Source organism: Bos indicus, chromosome 9, assembly GCF_029378745.1.
Source record: "Bos indicus isolate NIAB-ARS_2022 breed Sahiwal x Tharparkar chromosome 9, NIAB-ARS_B.indTharparkar_mat_pri_1.0, whole genome shotgun sequence".
NCBI lineage: Eukaryota > Metazoa > Chordata > Mammalia > Artiodactyla > Bovidae > Bos > Bos indicus.
Genome location: NC_091768.1, coordinates 89821482 through 89841319, shown reverse-complemented (window position 1 = coordinate 89841319; position 19838 = coordinate 89821482). Strand labels below are relative to the sequence as shown.

At 37.8% G+C, this 19838-nt stretch overlaps 1 protein-coding gene across 2 annotated transcripts in view; it reads left to right on the top strand.

Annotated features, from left to right (window-relative positions):
- The window catches only part of SYNE1 (spectrin repeat containing nuclear envelope protein 1), a 505866-nt gene that overhangs the window by 233194 nt on the left and 252834 nt on the right, over window positions 1–19838 (top strand). For both annotated transcript variants that reach the window (XM_070796399.1, XM_070796398.1), the window contains exons 53-61: window positions 2046–2355; window positions 4743–4907; window positions 7433–7789; window positions 12599–12735; window positions 12953–13130; window positions 13960–14142; window positions 16936–17079; window positions 17380–17535; window positions 19021–19185. In XM_070796399.1, coding sequence (XP_070652500.1) covers window positions 2046–2355; window positions 4743–4907; window positions 7433–7789; window positions 12599–12735; window positions 12953–13130; window positions 13960–14142; window positions 16936–17079; window positions 17380–17535; window positions 19021–19185 — 1795 coding nt within the window. The remainder of the gene's footprint in view (window positions 1–2045; window positions 2356–4742; window positions 4908–7432; window positions 7790–12598; window positions 12736–12952; window positions 13131–13959; window positions 14143–16935; window positions 17080–17379; window positions 17536–19020; window positions 19186–19838) is intronic.

The following is a 19838-nucleotide window of genomic DNA, read 5'->3' as shown; positions in this document are numbered from 1 at the left end:
TGTAATATTTACATCTCCCATAACATCTCTCATGGAATCTGGCACACATGGGCTTATTCAGATACCGCCTCTAAATTCATCAAAGAAAGAATATGTCTTTAATAAATTTAACAACTTTAATAACTTTTTGCTTTTTAAGGAAAGTTAAGTCATTGGCAACTTTTGAGCTTACATACAAATCTTTTTCTCAACTGAAGTAATATCCCTAACAGTGGGCTTACAGAGATGTTGGGAGAGTATGTGATCACCCCAGTCTATCCTGACATTTAGAGTAAGGCCAGGGAACCAACCTCCTGCTATGTGTGAACACCTTCACATGGGCAACAGCCAGACCACACGACCCCATTGCATCAGACGCTGATGAGAAAACAGAGAAGATTCTAATTGTTACACAAGGTTTTGTTGTTGTGTTATATTTATGATTCAAAGACTTTCATCTTCCTCCCTCTTCTCAGAGGATCTACAAATAATCTGACTGGCTGGTTGGACAAATGACTTTCAGCAGTATTATACTAACACATATTCCAGAAGTCACATTCTAAAGGTTATATGTACTGTTCAATCGCGGAAGAAGTGTGTGCTCAAAATGATCTTCATAAATAGATGAACAGAAGATTAGAGCTCATCACAAAACAAAATAACACTCCAGTTACTCACTGCAGTGTAAACAGTGAACCACGGTGACAGCTAAAAATGTGCTTTGTTTACTTTGCATATGGAGGGTAGGTGGTAACTCGACAGAGTCAGCAGGATTTTGAATCTTCATCACAACTCATAATGGTCAGCAAAGAAAAAAAATCAGATTCCATAGTTCTATTATTCTATAGATCAGACTGCTGGGGCATGAACTAAACTCCCCAATGCTTGGTAACAGGCCAACTTCATAAAAGTGAATAGCAATATGGGTGAATATTTTCCGGATGTTAGAATAAGATGTTAAATACAGGAAGCGGATTTAAATCCTTGATTCTTCTCTTTCAGCAAGGAATTCACTTTGGAAACTGCATTTTGAGCCGTAGCAGTGCTCAAATTATTGTGCTAAAATAATGAAACAAAGTAGTTTTTGCTCTCTCAGTGCTCAAAAGCTAGGGTAGGATATATTCCAAAAAAAAATAAAACAACCAAGCCTCTGACTCAGATTGTGTTCCTAAGATGCTGTGGATTGTGGAAAAGAGTAGGGCTTGGATGGCTTCTGGAGAAGTGAGATGGATTTGGACTTTCCAGAAAATTATTTGCAGAAAGAATAGGGCTTTAAGGTATATATGATAAGGTGTACATTGGTGCAAAGGGGAAATTTTGAGCAAAAGAAACAATTTGGAAGTACATTCACCACAGATATAACTTCAGGGTCATAGAATTATATGCAAGGGAGAGTGGGAGGGGTCACTGAAGATGAGTTAGAATAGTTTGTAAAGCTAAATGTTGGAGGTATTTTAAAAATGCCAGTCTAAAGAGCCTTTTAGTTGACTATTGGGAGAGCTATTGACTTGACTATTAACTTCGGCGGCTATATTTCTAATACTATTAGCACACTGAGCCTTCATCCCTTCACACATTCAACACAGAAGCGCTAAACATTATATATTATATCTGCAAGTGAAAAAATCAATCTAATTATGTCATTTACCCAAAAGAATACTTTACATTTTGAATTCCATTATCTTTAATAGGATAAACCAAATCCAAGAAAATACAGAATTAATGTATATTAAATAAAATTTAACTGGTGCCCCCTGGCTGATGTTTTGACAATGTAACATGTATATGTGTCTATTCATTTAGGGCAATTAGCATCTGGAAGACAAATCTCCAGATGCATATGCGACTAAGACATCTTCAAATTTGGGGATAAATTTATTTTTATTTGGAAGAAGCTGTATTGTAGGTCAGAAGAGTAATGTTTTCCCCTTCACTTGAAAACACTGTTTTCATCACTTAGAATACCATTCGTTAAAAGAGCTTACATGGGTACAATGCCCTCATGGTTGGTTTTTAGTAGAGATGTGATGATAACTTACTTTTGTAATATGTGACATTGGTTCTAGCACTTTAGAATCTGTGATTAGCCAGTGGAATGACTATCTAGAGTGGAAAAACCAGTTGGAGCAGTGGATGGAATCAGTGGATCAAAAAGTAGAACATCCCTTGCAACCACAGCCTGGTCTGAAAGAGAAGTTTTCCCTCCTGGATCACTTTCAGTCCGTTGTATCGGAGGCGGAAGACCATGCCGGAGCCCTGCAGCAACTCACAGCAAAGGCCAGGGAGCTCTATCAGAAGACTGAGGATGAGGCTCTCACGGATATGGCTCAAGAGGAACTGAAAACACAGTTTAATGACATACTGACCGTTTCCAAGGTTAGTGCTTTATAGCAAAGGAAAAACGTCAAGGTTCAGGTAAAGAATACACCGTAGGTTAAATTTTAGGGGAATTGGTGTGGAGGTTGCTAGGGAGGCTGAAGAGGGAGGGGATATATATATATAATATATACATTATGTATATATGTACACGTTATGTGTATATATGTATATATACACACATATATATACAGCTTATTTGCTTTGTTGTATAGCAGAAACCAACATAACATTGTAAAGCCATTATCCTCCAATTAAAAATTTTAAAAATAGAAATAAAAATGAAACTATATCTTTAGTGAACAGGTATATTACATAAAGGGTCATTTCTTACCAATGGATGCCCATGAATTTTTCTCTCTATGCAATTTTGGGATTATTGTTTATTTGTTCTTCATCCTTCTCCACTCAGAATGTTAATCAACCCATTTCTTTTCTTTGTAAGACTCTCTGAGACTCAGTTGTCAGTTTCGAGTTCTTTTGCTTTTGCTGCCACTTATATTTGTTACGTTAGGTGCAAGTCTATTTACCTCCCAGATTTAAGTCATGTACCAAGTATTCTATTTCTCATTTTAGTAAAACCCTCATTTTTCTGTTCTCCAAGAAATTGGCTCCTTCATGTAATATGAAGATTTTCTCTCAATTCTATCTCTGAATCATTACTTTCCTCCATGACTTTTCTATTGCATATATGTGAGAATGTTAAAGAAAATAAGGGAGAAGGTTTTTTCCTTCTCTTGGCTTCCTTTAGGGAACTCTTGTATTATTAGTACTACAGTTTTTAACATATGTGTTCAGTTCAGTTCCGTTCAGTCGCTCAGTCATGTCCAACTCTTTGCGACCCATGAATCGCAGCACGCCAGGCCTCCCTGTCCATCACCAACTCCCAGAGTTCACTGAGACTCACGTCCATCAAGTCAGTGATGCCATCCAGCCATCTCACCCTCTGTCGTCCCCTTCTCCTCCTGTCCCCAATCCCTCCCAGCATCAGAGTCTTTTCCAATGAGTCAACTCTTCACATGAGGTGGCCAAAGTACTGGAGTTTCAGCTTCACCATCATTCCTTCCAAAGAAATCCCAGGGCTGATCTCCTTCAGAATGGACTGGTTGGATCTCCTTGCAGTCCAAGGGACTCTCAAGAGTCTTCTCCAACACCACAGTTTAAAAACATCAATTCTTCGGTGCTCAGCTTTCTTCACAGTCCAACTCTCACATCCATACATGAACACTGGAAAAACCATAGCCTTGACTAGACGGACCTTTGTTGGCAAAGTAATATCTTTGCTTTTCAGTATGCTATCTAGGTTGGTCATAACTTTTCTTCCAAGGAGTAAGTGTCTTTTAATTTCATGGCTGCAGTCACCATCTGCAGTGATTTTGGAGCCTAGAAAAATAAAGTCTGACACTGTTTCCACTGTTTGCCCATCTATTTCCCATGAAGTGATGGGACCAGATGCCATGATCTTCGTTTTCTGAATGTTGAGCTTTAAGCCAACTTTTTCACTCTCTTCTTTCACTCTCCTCAATAGGCTTTTTAATTCCTCTTCACTTTCTGCCATAAGGGTGGTGTCATCTGCATATCTGAGGTGATTGATATTTCTCCCGGCAATCTTGATTCCAGCTTGTGCTTCTTCCAGCCCAAAGTTTCTCATGATGTACTCTGCATATAAGTTAAATAAGCAGGGTGACAATATACAGCCTTGATGTACTCTTTTTCCTATTTGGAACCAGTCTGTTGTTCCATGTTCAGTTCCAACTGTTGCTTCCTGACCTGCATATAGGTTTCTCAAGAGGCAGGTCAGTTGTTAGTTTATCTTAATTTTTATTTTGGTAATGATTAAGAGCTATGACTTCAGTTAAAAAGACCTAGAAATTTGAATTCTGGCTTTGACGCTTTTTCGGATGTATGACTTTGGGCATGTTACTTAACTTCTGTAACCTCTAAAGGTCCTTTCTCATAATACAGTTAAATAATATTATCTACATCACATAGCTGTCATGAGGATTAAATGAGCAAATTTATTTTAAGTGCTGAGCAGAATACTGTACACAAAGGCAACACAAATAATTTCTTGAACAATAAGAACAGTTATAATAGTAGTAATAATTAAGTGGATTATTAGTGAGGGATGTTAGTCAACATTCATTAAGCATAGATTTTTATTCTAAGCTAGACCAAGTAAAACTTAAAGGAAAATGATTGCTTCTTCACAGTCTTTCAGTAGAATTAAGATTTGATTTTTTTCATTTTGAGATATTAGACATAGAGAAAATTCAAAAATAAGAAAAGAATCTTTTAAGATCATTAAGACACCTGCTGCCTTGTCTGAATAATGATTCGGGTTCTGAATAATGATTACTGTTAAAGTACTCTTCTTTCTCTACCAGGAGAAAATGAGGAAAGTAGAAGAGATTGTGAAAGACCATCTCATGTATTTAGACGCAGTCCAAGAATTCACGGATTGGCTCCATTCAGCAAAGGAAGAACTTCATCGGTGGTCAGATATGTCAGGAGATTCACCAGCCACCCAGAAAAAATTATCTAAAATTAAGGTCAGAAAATAGATGGATGGTATAACTGCATTGGTTCTTGGGTATCACATTTCTGTGATGAAGATTCTGTGGATAAGATTATTTAAAATATTTTATTCCTGTTTTCTATTTGTTGGCATTTATTACCTTGTACCTCATGAATCAAAAATATAGGTAGGAGAAAAAAGGAAATTCAAAACATGGTACACTTGTGAGGAAAATGGACCACTGTCCATGGATGCTTCTGTGTGCAAATGTGCTTATTATTACTGTAGCATCAAGGCCTACAAAATATGCACCAGATTGGTGGGCTGACAAAACCAGATACCATTTTCTAGCACAGTGGAAGAAAAGTTTATAAAGTAACTTGGTTAAAAGTATTTGAATAATTCACTTGTTTTATTCTGCTTTCTTAGCCAACAGTATGACAACATAGTAGAAAACAGCAATTTTAAGGGCATTAAAATAGGTTCCTGTTTATAAGGTCTACTTTAAAAAAAAAAAAAAAAAGAAGTTCACATATCTGAGGGAGCTGGAACAAATATATTTCTATTTACTTGAATATTAAATTGCATTCATTTCCTCTATGTGGAAGTAATAGATTTTAATCTGAGAACCAGGAAATGGTGATATTTTCAATTGTTTAATTGTACATGAGGAAACATTGAAATACGTAGTATAAATGTGGTCAGGAATACAAGACTGGGATTGTGTTCTGACACCTGGAAATCAGAACATAAAAATACTCGTTGATGACAGCAACAATAACTACATTTTGAAAGTTTACTCTTAAATGTTCAGAAAGTATTATCTTATTTAAATCTTACTACAACTGCACAGGTTTTAAATGAGATAACCACAGAAAGCCACTTCTAAAATTCTTATTACCTGTGTGATTCCATAAAATGCTTTGCTATATTCTTCACTAATATTTTGATTTGTTCCTCCATTCATTCACCCATTCATCCATTTATTCAATGAAGGTTGTACAACCCTCAAGGAACTTGACGTGTGGGAGGGAATGAGGATGCACAAACTGATGCTTATAAAATCATACAGCAAATCTAACCCTAGCTCACGAGTTCAGGCTCTAGAATCGGACCCTGACGCTACACCTTATCCCTGCCGCTTTTCTTAGGGCAAGTTACTTGATGTCCTCAAGCCTCAACCTCTTTCTTCATCAGTAAAAATCAGAGTAACAATAGTACCTGCCTCACAGAGTCATTTTGAGGACTAAATTAGATCATGTGCCTAAAGCATTATCCAGGAGCTAAGTCATAAATTTGTATTAAAATTAACAAAAATAATGGATACATAAATATATAAACATCAGAATAGATTCTGTAGAGAAATCTATTCTTAGCAAGAAATACCACTATTTTACCTAATTAGCAATACATAAGTTTATCTTGTTATCTTTTGGGGTATTTGTGTGCTTTAAGCCTAAAAGTTGCAGTTAAATTGTTGAATTTCTAGTGAGGTTCTCAAAAGTAAAAAGAATAGTAATAAATCAATACTGTGTAAAGGTTGTTTTGAGCTTTCAGCTTAAGTATGTCTGTGAATGATTTATTTTAGTTACTATAAAAATATTTAGTTAACATGCTGAAAGTGAAAGTAAAAGTGAAAGTTGCTCTGCTGCTGCTGCTGCTGCTGCTGCTGCTAAGTCACTTCAGTCCTGTCCGACTCTGTGGGACCCCGTAGACAGCAGCCCACCAGGCTCCCCCGTCCCTGGGATTCTCCAGGCAAGAACTGGAGTGGGAAAGTCGCTCAGCTGTGTCCAGTTCTCTGGGACCCCGTGGACTATACAGTTAATGGAAATCTCCAGGCCAGAAAACTGGAGTGGGTAGCTGTTTCCTTCTCCAGGAGATCTTCCCAACCCAGGGATCGAACCAAGGTGTCCTGGATTGCAGGCGGATTCTTTACCAACTGAGCTATCAGGGAAACCTGCATACTGAACTATTTCATACTTAAAATATGTCATATGAAAATATTAACATACTGAAGTATTTGAAATTGAGGAGGGCTTATTCTTTTGTTGTGATGAGTTAGCTTGATTCCTAATGGAAGAGAAGTGTTGTTTAAGCCACCACCTCGGGGAAGAAGATGGAAATGGGGTAGAGACAAGAGCAGAGGACAGAACAAGAACAAGAACAAGAACAAGGGCAATCCTTGTTCACTTGTCTTGATGTCAACTTAGGGAAAAATAAGATTCACTCATTTATCTGAGTAATACACCACAGGCAAACATTCAAATCACTATCAAAATAGTTTCACATATTCCAACAACGCCGGATTTCAGGGTTCCCCTTTAGTCTGTTTCAGGATGTTGCAGATTCCTCAATTTACTTCACCACAAACCTTGACGCTCACAATGATAATTTTCTACTATAATAACTTAGGAGGGGGCAGATGAATTGAATCCGGTTCCTTGTGGCACACTTGCTAAAACTTCCTAGCAGGACAGGTCCCCCTCTGTACACATTTGGAAACTTGAAGGCCAAGTGACTCAGAGCCTCCTCGGTTGCCATGGTGATATTCCATTACAGGAGCTGATGGATTCCAGAGAGATTGGTGCAAGCCGCCTAAGCAGAGTAGAGTCTCTGGCCCCTGCCGTGAAACGGAACACGACTGCCAGTGGCTGTGAGCTCTTGGACACGGAGATGCAGGCCCTGCGTGCGGACTGGAAGCAGTGGGAAGACAGCGTTTTCCAAACGCAGACCAGCTTGGAGAACCTGGTTAGCCAAATGGCCCTTTCGGAGCAGGAGTTCTCAGGCCAAGTGGCTCAGCTGGAGCAGGCCCTTGAACAGTTCAGTGCCCTCCTGACAAGCTGGACTCAGCAGTTAGCCCTCCTGGAAGGCAAGAACACAGATAAGGAGCTGGTGGAATGCTGGCAGAAGGGCCGGGTAAGCTGGCTTCCTGTGTCTGCTGGGGGGTTATGCTAAAATGTTTGTTTGCCTTTCTTTATTGCTAAACAACAACAACAAAAAATTCCTTGCTAACTAAAAACATGCAACATTCATACTTGGAAAAATAAGTATGAATCTAATTAAATTTGTAAAGCTGCTCCATTTCCTTTTCTCATAAGTCAAAGTACTGTAAAAATATAGACATAAGGGAGAAAGAGGTTTTCTTTCTTTTTACCATAAGAAGCGTTTATGGATAGTGGGAATATTTTACTTTCATTCTTATGATGTAAGAGTTTGTAATGTTGTTTTCAGCTACTCAGTCTGAAAAAAGTGGCCTGTGGGTAGAGGCATAAATAGAGAGTCAGAGCTGTTTTCCTGCCAGGGAATTACTTCCAACAATTAAATGATTGAATTCATAGCTTTGAAAAAAATTTTGGTAATCTCCTAAAATACAGCTAATAGTTTTCACCCTGATTAGCTCTCCTGTGTGTGGATTTGACAGCTGTGTTTGAATTAATCCGTTAACAGAACTCCTAGTCATGCTCACCAGTTGCCTTGTGGACTTTTTTTTTTTTTTTTAACTAATAGCTGTCCTTTCAGAATGTGAGGAAGGAAAGCATAAAAGGAAGAGTGAAAAATGGGCAGAAGCTTGAAATCTTCTTTCTTTCTTTAAACTTAAATAATATCTCAGAAAGCCTTTCGATATGTGCAGTTTTAGAGTGCTCTGAATCATGGATGTCCTTAAAAGGAAGTTTAGTAAACTTCTCTGTTTCTATTTATGTTATTGATTTCAAAATATCTCCAGCCAGTAAGAAAGTCTTGCAGTATTTCCAACACTGTCTTAAGTCAAGTATCTGAAACAAATATAGCACCCACAAAATAAAACTTCATAATCATCTCTTATACTATTTAATTTATAATGTTTCTAGGATTTTGTTTTCTCGCGTTTCCTATCCTTTAGGCTTAAGCTCCAGAATAAAGCACAGAAAGTTCTGTAAAACAGGGAGAAGGAAGTCAGTACGTTGTCCCATGTGGTCAATATTATTCACTCTGGTATAAAAAAATGAATTATTATGCTTTAGTTCTTTTGTGTTCCTTTTCTTTCTCTTCCATTAATATGATGAATTTTTTTTAAAAGAAAGATTTGGTTATATTTAGATTGAATTACTGTTTTGAGCTATCATTTTTTTATTCATACTACTAATGAAAGTAATAGGTGAAACCTATAAAAAATGCACATGATAATGTAAAGAGAATATGGACTTTTTTTTTTGCTTTAGAAGTCCAGTTACCTTGAAGTTTGTTTAAACGAAGAGAAAAAGGTCATAATGTTTTCATGCAATATGTACGTTGTTCTTTAAGTAACACTTGTGACAAACAGAAATAACTAAGGAATGCTGCACTTGTGATCCATACAAAACACCAACATTTTGAGTTGTACATAATTTAAAGAAATATCCAATCATTTTTCAAAATATTGTAGTAGCCAATACATAGAGATATGCCTTAGGTGGTCATAGGAATGTAATTCAGAAAATTAAGAAAAAGAAAAACATACTGGAACTACTTAATTTATTCAGAATCACTGAGCAAGAAAAACAACCTCGAACTTCCATACTGATTTTACATAACTTGTATATAGTACCTTGACTTAAATTCAAGAGAAAAAGTTAAGACTCTCCTCTTCTATTTTTGGTAGACAGGTGCATGGTAAACTAAGATAACATTTCTCCCTGGATTTTACCTGAGAGTGGCCTTTTAAATTTTCTATTTAAAAGAGGACAGGTTTGGCACATTTATACTAATGTTAAAACATTATTAGCATTTCTTGGAATCTCAAGAAGACAATATAGATTATTATTTGTGCTGGTAATCCAAAATTGCCAGCCCTTCACTTAAATCTCCTTCCAGATTTGGCTTCAAAGTTCATACTTTAGATGATAATACTATATCACCTCCCAATATTCAGATTTCCTTTTATTTTTAATAATGATGTTTTAGTATCAAAACAGATAACATTATGCTGTATACCTTAAACTTATACAGTGCTATATGTCAATTATATCCCAATAAAACCAGGAAAAAATAAAAGATAAAAACAGATAATAAATTTTCTCAACACACACAAAAATGGAAATGGTAATTATGTGATGGGATGGAGGTGTGAGCTAATGATCTAGTGATAATCATTTACAGTATATAAATGTACCTTATCAACATGTTGTACACCTAAAATTTATACAATGTTGCTTATCGATTGCATTTCAATAAAGCTAAGAAAAGCTTTTAATTTTAAAAAATAATGATAATATTTCCATGATGATGGATGCATAGGACATTTTACAAAATAATGGATTTGCCAGGGTTCTTTGATATTGTTTTGCTGTTTGTTGGAGGCGGGGTTTGTCACTGTTGAAAATCACAGTAATAGACATAAAATTCCACAAGTGTTTATTCTCTATTCCACAATTAAATGATGAGACTCAAGAAATCTTTAAAAAATAAAAATGGATCATCATCTATAAACTATGTTAAATCATATTGCAAAGTATCTTATTCACTATGTTTGCAAAACTCATATTTTTTTTAATTTCCAAGGTTATTAACCTTATAGATTTAACAATTTTATTAACCTATAGAACCTCTAAGGGGGAAAAATACATTTTAAGACTTAACTGAAACAGAATTATACAACCTGATATTTATAAAATGAAAGACTGCCAAAATGCTTTAATTTATGTTAAGTTTAGTGTAGTCAAGTTGCTCAGTCATGTCCGACTCTTTGTGACCCCATGGACTGTAGCCTACAAGGCTTCTCTGTCCATGGAATTTTCCAGGCAAGAATACTGGAGTGGGTTGCCATTTCCTTCTCCAGGGGATCTTCCCAACATGGGGATAGAACCCAGGTCTCCCACATTGCAGGTAGACGCTTTACCTTCTGAGCCACCAGGGGAGATGATTTTTTTTTTTTTTTTAGTATAAGTTTTTAGTCAAAAGCTTTTCACTTTTCATATCATCTAATTTATAAATGACTGTTTTGAATCTCTGGTTCTTTTTACTTTTTTGGTATGTGGTAAATTTCTTTAGTTCTTATAACATTTTCCCTTAAATAAAAGGTTTAATGTGGTATAAAATAGTAGTTACTAGTGTTTGGAGTTTTGGAGAGAAACTTTCTAATTATTTGTGAATTTCATAAATAAAAACATCGTATACTCCTCTGAAGTCCAGCCACTAACCTAGAAAGAATTTTCAAACCAAGGGAACTTCATCCCTCCTCTGAGAATCACGGTCTAGGTGGAAAAGCCAAGAAGTTCAAGACTAGTGGGGACGCTGGCTGGTGATGAGTGCAGACACAGTGCTGTGTGTCCTCAAGATAATCCCCTAAGAGGTGGGACAGAGAGCAGAGAATCCTTAGAGGAGCCCTGATTTGAGCTGAGTGTTGAGGCTTGATTACAAATTGACCAGATGGGAAAGGTAGAGGAACAGTATCAAGATCCAGAATTACTAAGGAATGAGAAAACACAGGCAACAACTGGAGAACGGGATTCACAATCAGAGAACACTGTGCCATTCGAGAGTAGACGGGGCGCTGAGAGTCAAGAAGCAGAGGGAAAGAGAGCTGATTAAGAGTTAAGACATACAATAGATCAGACCTCGTTCATCTTGTGTGGAGTGAGAAGTTTTCTGATTCAGATCAGTGGGACGACAGTGGTGCCATTTTCTAGGACGAGAAATACAACACAGACCTACTTTGTTGAGAGGCCTGGTTTTCCTACAAATCTAGGCCGTGTCTTGATAAATATCTCTGAGAACAGTAATAGTAACAGCAACAGCTATTTGAGTAGTTACTCATCTTCTTGCCCCTCCTCTTTAATATTTTTTTTTAACTTGGAGATAATATTATCTACATAGTCCCACTTAAATAGCCTGCTGTCTGTACTAATTAAGCACTTGATGTGCCAGGAACTGTGCTAAGGATTTGACACTGAAGATCTCACGTGTTCCTTGTGACAATGCTATAAGAAAACTCTGATTGCAAAGCACCTTGTGTAACTCAGTAGACCATGTGGTTTCAGAGGTGTCCTTGTCAAGTCCCAACACTTTGTTTTGGATTTCAGATTTACAATATTGTGATTAATCACGTCTCTCTCTCATCTATTAAATTGTGAGCTCTTCAAGTACAAAAATCACACCTTTAGTTGTTTTGAGAGTGCCAGAATCCAGCAAAATGATTGATAGATACCAGATATTTAGCAGATATTTGATGACTAGATGAATGAAACTATAAAAGGAATAAATTATTAGTTAAATTAGACCTCTGATATATAAGAAATTCTTAATGTAAAAGTTAACTGTATATATACTACATAAATTCAGTTGCTACATGTATTTGCTAATCCAAGGTTACTATTGCTTTGCTTTGAAATGATTTCTCTTCACCTTTAAACAGTATATAACCATGCACATCTTCCAATGGCATAGTCAGAATGTTTTTGAACAATTTAGGCTATTCTTGTTTTTCTGTTCCTCGTTCCACTTTAAGTTACTTGACCACTTGATCATTTGACTATCGGGCAACGCTGGATACTTGAGAACTTAGCTCTTCCTAGAAAAAGATGCAAAATAACCAAGTGCTATCATCTGCCAGTGGGAATCCTGAAAATAGGCCTCATCTTATTACTGAATCTACTGTGTTGGTTCTCCCTCCACTAATAATTTATTATGTGATTTATGCGTGTATCATACGAGGATGTGGAAATTGCCCAGTTTAAGCACCTGCTCCTCTGCCTGGTTATTTCCTGGTAGGAGATACTGGATGCTCTACAAAAAGCAGAGCCTCAGACGGAAAATCTCAAGTCTCAACTGAATGAACTTTGTCGATTTTCCAGAGACCTGAGTACATACAGCGGAAAAGTTTCTGGCTTGATTAAAGAGTATAATTGGTGAGCATAAACCTTACGGGCATTCAAAATATTTTTACACAAATAAGAAGTCAGAGGTTTGTTTAAGTTGTGAGTTCAGTAATAATATAAATTAATCTTTAAATATATTATCAAATGGTGTGAGTGTATATTAAGGGCTGTTGATTTTCTTGAACATTATTTTGATCTACTTTATCACTTTTTTTCTCCCGTTAAATGCTTCAAATCATGGTTCCAGTCTTTGTTTGCAAGCATCCAAGGGCTGTCAGAATAAAGAACAGATTTTACAGCAAAGATTTCTGAGAGCCTTCAAGGATTTCCAGCAGTGGTTGGTTAATGCAAAGATCACAACTGCTAAGTGCTTTGACATACCTCAAAATATCAATGAAGTTTCAACGAGTCTTCAGAAAATACAGGTAAGAGTGTGATCAATTAATTCTAATAATGGTGCTGAAAATTCTCTAGTGGTCCAGTTGTTAGGACTCTGTGCTTCTACTACAGGGGACATGCATGGTTCAGTCCATGGTCAGGGAACCAAAACTCACAAGCCATATGGTCAAAAAAGAAAACATGTAATCACAGTGTCTCCAGGTGACTCAGAGGTGAAGAATCCACCTGCCAGTGCAGGAGACTCGGTTCAATCCCACAGTCAGGAAGATCCCCTAGAGGAGGTTTTTGGCAACCCACTTCAGTAGTCTTGCCTGGAGAATTCCATGGACAAAGGAGCCTGGTGGTCTACTGTCTGTGGGGTCCCAAAGAGTCGGACATGACTAAGTGACTGAGTATGCATCACTGACTTCTAGATCTTATTATAAGCCTCTTAAAGTTTTGCCTAAGAAACTCAGATTTCAGGTAAATCCCTGCCTGAAACAATTGATGCGTAAGTGAAAAGAAACTAGTCCATTCATCTAAATGCATGCTATTTTTATATATTAATAGGGATTTAGGAGATAATAAAAGCTCTTTGTATGTGAGAAACATTGTGTTTGAGCATGCTAGGCAGATTTTCTCATTAATTTTCACAATACCTATAACAGTTACATAAGATTGGTATTAGATACAGTGCATACATAATACACTAATGCCTAAGAGTATTATTGTACAAATAGGGTAAAAGAATCTTAGTCAATTAATATATGCAACAAAATTGTTTATTTCTTTTCTTTGATTTTGTTGAGAAATAAGTAGGAAATTCATGTATTTTAATGTATAGAGCTTTTTATTGTACCTAATCTCTTCTTTAAGGAATTTTTCTCAGAAAGTGAAAATGGACAGCACAAGCTAAACACGATGCTTTCTAAAGGAGAACTTTTGTGTACTCTGTTGACCAAAGAGAAAGCTAGCGGCATTCAGGCCAAAATTGCAACTGCAAAAGAAGATTGGAAAAATTTTCATTCGAATCTCCACCAAAAGGAATCAGCTCTGGAGGTATATGATAGCCAACCATGTGGACACGTTCTGTGTTATTTGTTGTTGTTGTTAAAATCCAGTGTATTATATCCAGTACATCTAGATATCCTTGTCAGAGATTTTGGTCATCCCTCTCTGAATATGATTGGATAACTGGATAACTTTAAGAATCAGCTAGTTGAAGTGTGAGCCTCACTGAGGAATGTAATAGCTTCTTGCATGATAGAGGCAGTTATCACAGGCTTGCCTATGCACCAGCCCATAAGGAACAACTGGTTTTAGTTTTAGGCAATATCATTTAATCTTTACTTGAAGTCCCTCATTTGTGAAAGTTGTTCTAGGAGAACTGAACAGAAATATCCATGCAAGGCTGCAAAATGCTATGGATGAGACAGTGTGTTATAACTAATGCAGATACCAAGTACTGAATAGTAGATTTTACGAGTTCAGTATGCAGAGAGACAAAACAATTTGATTTTACCTAGGGATAACATAACTTGAATTTATTATAATCATAATTACCCCACAATGCAATTATTTTTTTTCTTGAAATAATCTGTTTTGTGTACCAACTCTTCTCTTAGAGGAAAGTTAAGCATCATGGCAAGTATTTTTTTTCTTCCTTTTAAAATGTTTCCTAGCAGAAGAGAGCCTTAATTTAATTATGGCCATAATCAATGAAGGACGGAAAACTAATAATAGAGAATTAATATCTGGAAAGAGAAAATGCATGTTTCCTCAATTCTTAACTAACCAGAGACCATTGTAGTTCTCGACTGTAATAGTGGCTATCATTTCGTGGCAGGCATCCTCCATGTAATAGAGAGTAATAACCATTTTGCAGAGGCCCAGATGGCTCAAGTGGTAAAGAGTCTGCCTGCAGTGAAGAAGCGACAGGAGATACAGGTTCAATCCGTGGGTTGGGAAGATCCCTTGGAGAAGGAAATGGTAACCCACTCCAATATTCTTGCCTGTAAAATCCCATGGACAGAAATGCCTGGTAGGCTACAGTCCATGGAGTTGCAAAGAGTTGGACACGGTTGAGCATCTGACACAAATTAGAGAACCATTTTGCAGTGCCTAGAAATTCACTGTCAACCCTGCAGGGATCATTAGTGCAGTGTGGCCTGAGCATCTCCTGTCAAAAGCAGTGCATATAGTATAGATAATGAGGTTACCTAATTCAAGAAATGTCCAGTAGGTCAGGGATTGCTTGCCTTCCTGCTTTTCTTATTTTTCTTCCTTCTTTCTTTCCTTCTCTTCTTCCTTCCTTTCTGCCTATCTCCTTTCCTTCCTTACTGTCTTCCTGCCTTTCTTCCTTCACTTATATTAAGAATACACACAATAACACACATAGTAACACTTATTATGTGCCGAGCACTATGTTAGGAATATGAAAGTGTTAACCTTTTCTTCTCCTTAGGGAGAAACAATATGAAAAGAGATGGTTGCAATATAGGTATACTCAGGATGTGGGAATCACTCAAAGAAGGATGAAACTGACTCTGTGTGGAGAAATCAAGGAAGGTATCCAGAAAGGTGACATTCTAACTGAATCTGGAAACTAAACATTCTTTGAATTTGCCGAGGCCACCGTGCATTTCAGTTAGAAGGGAGTGAATGTGCAGGGCCAGGGTGTTGTTAAGTGTCAACTGTTAGTAGGAGGCTTTGAGATGTTTGGCATTCAAATGAAATGTGGGAAGAGCAACAAACGTAAGACCAACGATGAAGATTAGGACCTGATAGTAGAATGTCTTGCGCACTAAACCATTTGACCTTGACTCTTGGATAGGATTCCTTTTCTGAACCTCAGAACAGCACTTATTTTCTCGATTTTCCCAAGGATGCAACATGACCCATACCATTCTAGATGCATAGAAGAGACATTAGTTCATCGGTGGCGGTTTAGTCGCTAAGTTGTGTCCAACTCTTGTAATCCTGTGGACTGTAGCCTGTCAGGCTCCTCTGTCCATGGGATTCTCCAGGCAAGAATATTAGAGTGGGTTGCCATTTCCTTCTCCAGGGGATCTTTCCGACCCAGGAATCGGACCCGGGTCTCCTGCATCACAGGCAGATGATTTACCAACTGAGCTATGAGGGAAGTCCCTTTTAGTTCATTACACACAATGAATGTTTTAGGACACTAGGGCTTAATTCTAAGATTGAAAAAAGCTGAATGAAGAATCTACTGGTCTTTCAGAGACAAATATCTTAACTCTCTGGCCATAGTGTAGACCAGAATGTTAAATAGTAAGTAGCTGGAAGACCAGAGAAAGCTTTTCAAAATGGTCCAGATGAAAGAGACAAGGGCCTGAATTAAAGAATTGATAATGGATGAAGGATTTCTCTCTAAGAGAAAACATGGCAGGATTTGATAACTGATTTAACAAGGGGCTCGAGGAAGAAGAAGTTAAGTTTAAGTCTTTAGTTTCTCATTTGGAAGATAGCTTGAATGATGATGCCATTAGGGGAGTCTTGAATATGGTAGAAAAAGTGGTTGGGGAAGAGAGAAAAATTCATTCAGTTTAATAGATATTAAATTCGATGGGCCTGCAAGATAACCAGTGGGTAATGGCCAGGAAAATAACAGCGAACATAAGTGTGATGTTCAAGAGAGAGGCTAGAGCTGCCAAAACAGTGAAGGTGAACATTTATCAGGTGCTGTTGTAAGTGCCCACTTAGCATGTATTAATGTGTTTAGTCTACATCACCACATTTCTATTTTATGAATGAGGAAATTAAAAGACTCTACACTTACTATTAACATTTTTTTTTTTTTTTTGGTCCCTAACACTATCTAAAACCTCACAGAATCTAAAGATCCAAATGAAGGACTTTGAAGTAAGTGCTGAGCCTGTACAGGACTGGCTGAGTAAGACCGAGAAGATGGTTCATGAAAGCACCAATCGCCTGTATGATATGCCAGCCAAGAGACGAGAACAGCAGAAGCTGCAGGTAATGAACCCCTGGCCGGTCTGATCCTCCTTCAGATCAGAGGCAGGGGGGCACCCTGAAGTTAGATGATGCTGTCTTGAGATTGGGTGCACCCTTTCCTGAGTTCAGAGCTCCCGCTTTCCCTTGAGGTGTAATTTGTCCGGTCCTGGAGCCCTACACTGTGTGTAGCTTGGAAATAATAACGCCTTTGGGCCACGTCTATTACTCTCCAGTGCTTGTTTCCGCAGTCTTGAGGCCAAAGCTTTGTCTGCTGTGTGCTCTTCCCCAGCCTCTTAATAGTGACTTGCTTGTGCTTTTCAGTCTGTCCTTGAGGAAATAAACTGCTACGAGCCTCAGCTCCGCAGGCTGAAAGAGAAAGCTCAGCAGCTGTGGGAGGGCCAGGCGGCCAGCAGGAGCTTTATGCACCGGGTGTCGCAGCTGTCTTCTCAGTATCTAGCGCTAAGCAATGTAACAAAGGTAACGCCTGCCATGTGCTGTGTGTGAGTGTGCGTCCTGGTGGCAGAGCTGGGGTCCGGGAGTCCCGGGGCCCCGGGGGCAGGGCTCTTGCAACCCTGGCCAAACATGTGTGCTGCGTCATCTCAACGTGCTTGTCTGAAAACAGCAAGGGAGGTTTCAAACATCCAAGAGACTTTCTATCTCTATGGTTACACCAAGTATTCCCTTTAATCCTGAAATGGTTCCCAGAGCTCTTATTTTGAAGACTCAAAGCATAAATAGAAGGCAGACTTCAGCGTACTAGGTCTAAAGAGACACAGATTAAATTACTTTCCAAAAAACAGAAATTCGAAGCTGTTTTTAAATTTTAGTGGACTCAACAAGAGTGAGTTTTAAGGATAGTACTTTTTGTTTTCATTTGTCTCAATTATTTATATTTATTACATAGTCATCAAAGATGCGTTGATTGAGAGCTTCAGTTCAGATTCTGGAGCAGAGCTCAAAATTGGCAGTGATTCCCATCACAGAGGAAAGCTCTTTTCTAACAACTTAGAAAAAAAGTAAATGGGATCCAACAGTGACCTCACTTAGAGCATTCAGCAGACACATCCTGAATTGTGAAGGGCCAGACCACCTTGAATTTTATGGCCTTGTGACATTTGTTCCCTATATTTCTCTTTTGCATTTCAGATCTGAGAATGTAGGGAACCTGCTGGAACTTGGCTTCACCTGTTTGAGTGTGGGCTTACTCCTGGCCTGCTGTTTGCATCCCCAATAAAACATCATTGAGACAGTCATATAGTATTAGCCTGGGAGTGAAGAGACTATGTTTACACCTATCTTTGTTACTTTTTTTGTTTTTAGAAAATCTGGCATAAATTCAGAAAATCTAGAGTAAATTAAGACCATCTTTATATTGCTTTGTATTTATTTAGGTACCAAAAAATCAACAGATATTCAAATGCTTTATGTGCTAAAAATTAATATTCATAAAATCTTCATTGTGTTGGATGTTAGCTTTAATTAATAAATAAAACCATATTTATGGTCCCAATTTAGGGATATTACAAAATCTCAGATAATTGGTTTTTTTTGAATTGGCTATCATGTAGGTCATGTGGGTATGTGGTATTGACCCAAATATGATGATCTGAAAGCAGAAACTACTTCAGTGGGTTTCCCAGACAAGGTGTGAGGAATAAATTAATGAAATTTCTGAAAAGTATCCCCAGTTGTCATAAAGAAGAGTAGCAAGTAAGTTGAGGGGCAGTAAATTGTCATTGTAATCTTTCTGCTTCTTGACCCAATTATTCTCATATTTTTACTCTTTAGAAAGCTATTTCCCATCTCACAGATTAATACAGCCTTTATCGTATCTATGCAGAGTACAAACCTATGGCTGATCACAGTTATTTGGACCAGGGGTTAGCTTTACAGTCTGCATAGCTGTAGGCTGTGAAGCCTCTATGGAAGGGACAGCTGGATGACGGTCTCTGTCACTTCTAGGAGAAAGTGTCAAGACTGGATAGGATTGTTGCGGAACACAATCAGTTCTCCCTGGGAATTAAAGACCTGCAGGACTGGATGACGGACACGGTCCACATGTTGGACTCTTACTGCCACCCGACCTCGGACAAGAGTGTGCTGGACAGCAGGATGCTCAAGCTTGAGGTGTGTCTTTTACAGGAAATGTCTCTGATTTACAGAATTTGTTTTTCTCAAAATTTCTCAACTCTCCATCTGCCTGGTGTGATAAGAAGCCCAAGAATGGGGACTTCTCTGCTGGTCCAGTGGTTAGGAATCTGCTTTGCGATGCAGAGGTCACTGGTTGGATTCCTAGTCAGGGAACTAAGATTCCACGTGCCGTGGAGCGTCTAAAGGCCCGCACACCACAACTAGAGAATATGTGTGCTGTAACGAAACAGTCCACATGCCGCAACTAAGACTCTGTGCAGCCAAATAAATGAATATATAATAAAATATTAAAAAGAAAAAAAGAAGTCCAAGAATACTCTGCTGTTATGATCCTGTTGACACAGGGAGGCCTTGCCTAAGCATTCCTGAATCATTTGAGCCCAGATAGACTTGCCCATCAATACTTTACAAAAAAAGAAATAACAACCCAAAGGTGGTTACGTGCTTGATATAGCCAGTGAATAGGCTAGTTTCAAATGATTTCAGACATATCTATTCTGAGAAGATACTTCAATGAAACATTTTATCAGAAATGTTTATCAGAAACATTTCCCATCTTGTTCAATTAACTTGCCTGCTTGTATCAGTTAGTCCATTCTTCTCCCGTCATAAGAAATTCGTTCAATATG